The sequence below is a fragment of the Pinus tabuliformis genome, chromosome 1_1 (genome assembly GCF_031772625.1).
Source record: "Pinus tabuliformis cultivar Carrire ecotype Pingquan chromosome 1_1, CPIR1, whole genome shotgun sequence".
Classification (NCBI taxonomy): domain Eukaryota; kingdom Viridiplantae; phylum Streptophyta; class Pinopsida; order Pinales; family Pinaceae; genus Pinus; species Pinus tabuliformis.
Window position 1 is genome coordinate 426,183,211 of NC_142297.1, and position 7,828 is coordinate 426,191,038.

The following is a 7,828-nucleotide window of genomic DNA, read 5'->3' on the forward strand; positions in this document are numbered from 1 at the left end:
TCCGGTACAAGAGCCAAAAACCATTAAATCTGCAAAAGACTGCTCTAGATTGTGAAATAGAGAAGAGAGTGAGTTTACCTCTGGAAGGTTTACATCTCTGGAAAGAGCTTTTTCCATTTATTCAACAATATAAGGGCCCATAATGTTTTGGCTCTGTTCTGCTGGGGCTGTAACCTTCCTTTGGGTTGCATCTTTAAAAGAGACAGAAATCCCATTAGCTGATTTTGCACCAGTAGCACCCCCACGAAATCTTCTGTTCAGAATAATGGTTGAACTTTTAGAAATATTATAGTCTTGAAGCTAGGAGTCGTCTGATAAGACCTTCCCATCAAATTGAAGGCTTTGAAAACAATATGATATACCCCACAGCTTCTATGGCCTATTTTAAAGAGCATACGGTACAAGAGCTATTGACCCATAAAAGTTTCGATTTCCCACAAAAGCTTTTAATAAATATCTGGAAAGAGGGCTTCATCCTATTCTCTGTCAGTGGAGATACAGTCTCAATTCAGAACTTTTTAAAAGGGATCTCGCAACAGGAGACCACCAGAGAAGGCTCGAGAGACAAAGCCGTCCCCAACACAGCAGTGTGCAAAGTCCGGCATATTGGCAAGAAAGAATTAAAGGACGCAGATGCCAGCAGATAAGCCACAGGTAAAAGCACCCATTTGAAAATACGAAACCACCACGCAAATGTAATGCAGACCTGAAAAGAAGTAAAGAGATAATACAGAGATAGAGAGACGATGCCAGGTGATAACACACCCCCAGACGCCCACAGAGTACAAACGCTCGAGAAATCCTGTGAAGGATCATTCCCTAGAAGTCATTAACATCAAATATATTGTGTCTATGTTCAGTCTCCATTCACACCACCATTGAAACAGCCAATAGGATGTATCAAAACCCATATGCCCGGCAACGGCAGCCTGAGAAGAAGCAGATCACTGTAAAACTCTAACCTCCATCACGCTCTTCAACATCTCCAATATGATCCCATGCTTCAAATAATACTCATATTGACAACACATTTCTTTCTAAAAGATACCTTACAATACGGTTCCGGAAATATACTACCATTCAAGTTATCGAATACTAATATATATATATATATATAACCTATAATTTACTCAATTCAAGTGCAGAAAATACTCGCAAACATATATAATCAACCTTGTGAAATGGTTTCATTCACGTATCATAGAACATTAAAGTCGATAAATTTACAGTATATTTTTTTCTATTTCCTTACATCAAGCTACAGCTAGCTAATTTTTCATGCATATACTGTTTCATGTTGTTTGATGGCTACTCTCATTCCCTGCTCTTCCCATTCGTTTTACAAGTTTCAAATACTCTTTCCACACCATTTTCACAGGCTTTAAGATGAAACTTGGCTGTTAATCAACCTTGCGAAATAGTTTTATTCACGTATATAGAACATTAAAGTCAATAAATTTACAGCATTTCCTTACATTAAGCTACAGCTAGTTAATTTTGCATGCACATACTATTGGAGAACAAATTCTTGCTAGTTTTGCATGCACGTACCATGTATTCAGATTAAAAAACATTAAAAACATCCTCATCTACAACGTTAATTTTTATAATATAAAATGAATACTGAACTATTTTTCCTGAGAATTTATAAACCCTCCACAGGCGTATGAACTTTTTCTTGCACCAGAACATTTGTTATGAATTAGAAGAGAATTCAAGTAAACTGCAACAAATATACGTCTCTGCACCTGATAGAACATCTGCCTCAAACTGATACTTTGAATGAAATAAAAAATATATTGCTGAATAGTTTTCTAATGTCCGAACTCTTTGACCAAGAGTTTTTAGTAATAACATCATCAAAGCAAGACCGCTGAAACAGCATGCAAGGAACTTGGCCTTGGAAATGACAATAATAACCCTCCAAAACATGTTCAAACCATGCATAATAAATACCGAATGTTAACGAACAAAAACCTTGCAATTCGTTGTTCTTAAGACCAAATTTATACTAGCTTTGAAGCAACGAACCCTTAGCATTAGAAATGACCAAAGGAACACTTAATAACATTTAATCCTACTAATAATCCAATTAGCAAGTAGTTTTCAGTGAAAAGCTACAAAAGCCATTTCTCTATCCTGTAGGTGCCATTCAAACTAGTTTCCTGCTACAAAACTACAATTAATCTCTCAATTGCTCAAGGTGCAGCAACCGCAATTCGACCAGCAACCTGATCAAGATCTCTCTGACCACTAGATGTGATACGCCGTCCACTGAAACACAATGACATATATCAGAGCATAAAACAAGTATAAAAAAATATAACAAATACAGAGCCCAAAAAAGATCTCACAGGAGTGACAAAGGATGCAGTCAAAAGTACTCACCCATTGGGATCCATCTCAACGATATTCATCTTCTCTAATTGCTGTAGTACATGTCGAGCAATAGATCCACTGCTTTTACAGAAATGAGGAGGGCGTGAACCATTCCTTTTACGACCACCATAAATTTTACAAAAAGCTCCAACTCCGATACCCTTTCTCAAATAGATTTTCCTTGCCATTGAAGCTGTATTCAAGGGAAGAAATTAAAAAGACTATGCAAGGACACCAAATCAAATGCATGTCACACATAAAGAGTCAAGACACATTAGAAGTTTGGTGCACAGAGCCACATGTCTTAATGTAATATAAAAAATTGGAACCCACGGTTGTTCAAGTAATCCAACTTTTAAAAACAATCAAGATACACTCGAGTGATCCAACTTAAAACCCTGGGTTATTTCATACTTGAATAATCAAAACCCAAAACATTTGGTGCTTGAATATCCATAATATAAACTATAGCCACAAAATGGAGAAACAGAAAAGAACATCTGAGCCCCACAAATCTGTCACTTCCCTTGGCACTACACAGCATATTTATACCACTGTAAAGAGAGAGGCACTGATATTCTAGGGGTTCATGGTATCCATTATTTTCCTTTATTTCACATGGAATAGAGGACACCTTAGTTCATTCTTCTTTACATGACTGCAAAGTGTCCTATGCAAAAATAAATTGTGCACTACTACTGTCAGTAGAGCCGATACTGCATATTCATACAATTGTAAAGAGAAGCATCGACATATTCCATGGATTTATGGTATCCATTGTTTTCCTTCATTTCACAAGGAATATTGCACATCCTACTTCAGTCGTTCTTCTTTATTCTTTATATGACTGCTGGAGTGTCCTATGAAAAGTGCATATTACTGTCAGCATAGTTAATTTCTTTTGCATAATTTTAATTGGTTCACAGAGAAAACAAGCCTCATAATTATTCACTTCACAAGTATACCTAAGGGCACAGAATAAGATCCATACTCCAGAACTAGTGTACATAACAAGAAGCATAATGCAGTCAAACAATGCAATGTAGGGCACTCAGAAAAACAGTATTATCATCCTCTTGTTTATAATACAAGCTCTACTGTTAAAATATCATACGTAAATTTCATGCTCACTAACTTGTTTTCTGAATTGGTATTCATCTCAGGACACTAAGTAACATAACAGCAAAGGGCTAAAACAAGTCAATGAACGACACAGGTATATTAGTGCATCGCTATTGATAAGTCTTTGCCTTGGGGCTTCTTTGATGGTACCTAGCAGAGGGAGTTGGATTTTAGCAGTGTGATAGGGGGAGGGAGGATCTGTTTCTTCTAAAAGACTCGTTATTTTTAGCTCACAGCAGGACTAGGGCTAGGATCTAATAATTATGCTGAACTACAGACTCTGAGACTTATTTTAGAATGTGCTGTGAATCGAAATGTAAAGAGCCTGCAGGTTATGGTAACTTTGCTCTAGTTCTCAACTGGAGCTCAGGCATGTAGGTGATTTACTGTTGAATGAGGCTGGATCTTTTCATAATATCTCTTTATGCCATGTGCACAGAGAACAGAAACAAGGGTGACAAGCTCAACAACTTACTGCAGGCTCATTGTTCCTGAAAGAAGTTCATACTGGTGTCTCCGTTTTTTCTGTCTTCTGCCTAAGGTCTTGGGCTTTATTGTAGAGATTCTGCTGGTTCTTTTTTGTAGTTCTATTTGTTCATTTTGTGGCTCTGTAATTCAAAACATTTTAGCTGTGTTTATGGGTTTTATATTTTGGCACTATCACTATGTGAAGGTGTGATCCTAGACTCAATGGAGTCTGGACTGTTATGACTCATGAGGTGTCTTTGCATAATAGCCAACGAACAGCTAGTAGTTTTTAATGGCTTTTTTGGTCTTTTCTGGGTTCAATCTGTAAACTTATTGGGTTCTCTGACACCTGAAGGATGCAATTTCATTTACATATTAATAAACATTTCAATTTTTTTCTTGGACACCAAAACTATCAATGAAATGCGATAAAAATCTAATAATGTCTTAACATTACTTATGTATGTCTTGAATTTGAGTTTTCATGGTGCATCGAATGCCAAATTTACATAGTTAGCAGCCCTAAATATCCTTTGATTTGCCAGTGAGCCGTAAAGACAATACCAGTGGGTGCAGCACTTTTTGAAACGTGGGGTGAGGAGGGTATACATTAAAATGTGTGAAAAAAATTAAAAGAAAACTGAAGTTTATGTGAATCAACAATAATTTAGAATAAACAAAAAATTCCACAGCTCCATTGCACGTTTTCCCGCTTTCATTGCATTTTGACGTAATTTGCAATCTAGGGTACACCATCTCGTATCTGACTGAAAAACCTTCAGGAATTATTTCTTATCGACTAAAATAGCTTCCTGTCAAATTTTAGTAGCCCTTCACTCCTGGAAAATCTCTTTAGGCTCTACTCATCACAAAATCTGTTGCATTAATTTCTTTTTCTGGACGATTAAAAAAAATATATTCACATATTCAATCAAAACCTTAAGTTTGCCTCCAGTTTTCCAATGCTGCAAAGATAAACTTCCAGTCATGGATTGGCATAATCCTGACAAGACCTTTTCCAAATCTACCAAAAACCACCTCGTTTCAGTAGTATCACATCCAAGAATCTGATACTGTCCTATAAATTATGTAGATTCCTTCTGGTTGAGAAAAATCCTTTTGACTGGAAAAAAATAGGCAACAATTTATAATATCAGTTTAACATCCAAAAGATCTTTGACGTCAAAACCTCAGCTGAAGGGTAACTATTCAAGTCATCAAAGTCACCCAAGACTTGCACATAGCCTCAACTGCAAAGATCACACTAGCATACTTGTACATGACATCACCTGCAAGAACCACACTTGCATGTGAGGGGGCATTAGCACAACCAAACTTGCAAAAGATAAACCCTGTCCCAAAAGCTCTGTAGTTTCTTTTTAGTTGGGTAAACAAATTTGCCAAGAAAGGTTACAGAAATCTTTGTGTCATTGATGGAATCTGAAACTGAATTAATATAGTCACATTGCAATTTTCTCTGGACTTCAGTTTTCATATAAAATAATAAACCCTAATGTGCTAAATAAACATGTTTCCCCTTTTCAAACTGGCCATCTCTCTTTGTCGAGGTTAAGCAAACCAACCAAAACACACTTAAAAGGGAGTTCCATTTCCCTGGTTCGTGCACTGTACATACATTTATTTGTAAATAGTATTCAACCTCCCTCGATATTTATTATTTTTATTTGTAATTAATATTCAGCATGTTGCAGTTTTATTTCCTTAACTCCCTGTTAAATTGTTTATAATTGTTACACTTGTTTGATCTATTTATATTTCCTCGGATATTAGATTGTACAGTACAATGTTCAGAGTGTGTTCTTATTCAATTCAATTAGAAGTTACAATAAATAAACACAAAATACACATTCTGAGCTCACTTTATTGAGATGTATTCTCCTCTATGTTTTGAATTGGATATTGTCAGTAAGATTTTTTTAATAAATCGTATTAAATCCAAATCCAAATTCCTGTATGGTAACTATGTCCAGGACTTCTACCTAGCCTCATATTCAAAAGCCATAATAGCTTGGGGTAGCCACCATCAAGAGTATCTCCATCCTGCTTTTAAAAAAATGGGTATCCTTTCCAGGCTTTACACTTGGGCGATCAACATGGCAATCACCGCATCTTGCTGCTAGACAACAACGATGGCAATAACTTTATAGTTGTTTTGGACAACAAAAAAGTTGGCCCTTAGTAGGGTAACGATTGTCGAACGTTCATTTGAATATTTTTCACTTGAGCCACTTCAATTATCACTGTGGCAAGTGTGTCCTCTATTGCAGAAGTACTACAATGGAATGTCACAGTTACCAACACTCGAAAGAATCCCTTCCACCGAGATGCCATGGATAGCAAAAATCGCCCAGGACTTGGACATGACCTCAACCACATGAAACGGCCAAGTTGCACAGAAGAAACGGCCAACGACGGGTTAAACAGGTCTCTCGGTGAATCTATGCCACTTTACCACGTAACCAAGACGCCGTTGACAATTGTTTAGAATGATCGGATCAACGAAAGTCTCCACCCATTTTTAGTCGGGCAAAATTATTGATAAAAGGTACTGTAAGTTGACAAGATCTAGTACATCAAAAAGAGACTAACCTTCGGCAACAAATTCTTATTAATTAGGATTTCAATTCCTAATTTCAAAAGGTTGCTAGAAAGAGTTTCATGGCATATTCCAGCGAGTTATTCAGAGGATTGCAAAAGTAAAAATCGTGATCTTCGACTTTCAGAATTCATAAAAGCATAACCTTCAAAATTCATAATTTGATTAAGAAAATTTGAGAAAATTTGCAGCTACCGAGAGGTCTTGCAAGAATCCAGTTAAATTTTTCAAATGCAGTTAATTTAAAGAAGAAATATATATATATGATTGAATCCTGGTGGAAATGGATTCCCACCATAAAAGTGACAGTGACACCCAAAATCTCCATGTAACCCAGATTTTCTAAAAGATTAATGGCAAATGCAAATTGATATGTGCATTCCAGAATCTCTCTTATGTGATTTCTAAACAGTTATTATAGTACTAAATGGGCCAATAAATTCATTTCGAACAATCGTATCGAAATTGGTAAAAATATCGCAGTAAAAAACAACAAACTGGGGTTATAGCAGTAGCCTACCTGCTCTAACATAGTACCAGTCAGGATCATATGGAGCGAGTTCCTTGAAAGTGGCTGTCTTTACAAGGTCCGTCCAGTGTGGAAGCTCAATCTGACATTTCGTGCAATAAGCAGTATTAGATTTAGCATAATTTGAGCTCATAGAAGAACCCCACCCTGTCTCAAAGTAAAACCAGGAGAAAACCATGAAAAATCATTAAATACCTTGCCGGATCGTTTAAGATGTGCAGCATAAGCTGTCACGAACTCGTGGGGGGAGACATCTTTGACTGTACACGCCGTCGCCATGGCTCGAACCTGCAAACTCCTAACAGGAAGCCGGCGACCACCGAACGAAACAGAGTGTAAGAACGGTTATATGGTTTTGCATCAGAGTGAATTGAAACCCTACTTGTATCCCTCCTCTCCTCTAAAACCCTAGTATGAAGGTCAAGGTCTTTTTTTAGTGAAATGTAGAATGGTCCTGTAAAACCCTAGGATGAAAATCACTGTCCTTTTTTAAGTGAATTGTAGAATGGTCACATCTAGAATATTTTAATGTTTTCTGATGTCTTAATCGAATTCAAAAATATATATATATATATATATATATTATAATAAAATTGATAAAAATATTTAATTTAAATTTATGTATATAAATTATTTTAATATGAGTAATTCAAAAAACATTTTATTTACAATATAGATCTCAAAGTGAAATCTCATATTTTTATACGAATTAA

General features: G+C 36.2%; 1 protein-coding gene across 1 annotated transcript; it reads right to left on the reverse strand.

Annotated features, from left to right (window-relative positions):
- Nucleotides 1–1,774: 1,774 nt before the first annotated feature.
- On the reverse strand, nt 1,775–7,581 carry LOC149213520 (small ribosomal subunit protein eS19z-like). Its single transcript, XM_089392041.1, has 4 exons — nt 7,311–7,581; nt 7,107–7,197; nt 2,389–2,572; nt 1,775–2,274 (listed from the first exon to the last, which is right to left on the reverse strand). Exons 1-4 carry the CDS (start codon nt 7,392–7,394, stop codon nt 2,199–2,201), a joined length of 435 nt encoding a protein of 144 aa, XP_089248167.1. The 5' UTR covers nt 7,395–7,581; the 3' UTR covers nt 1,775–2,198.
- Between the last annotated feature and the right edge of the window lie 247 nt (nt 7,582–7,828).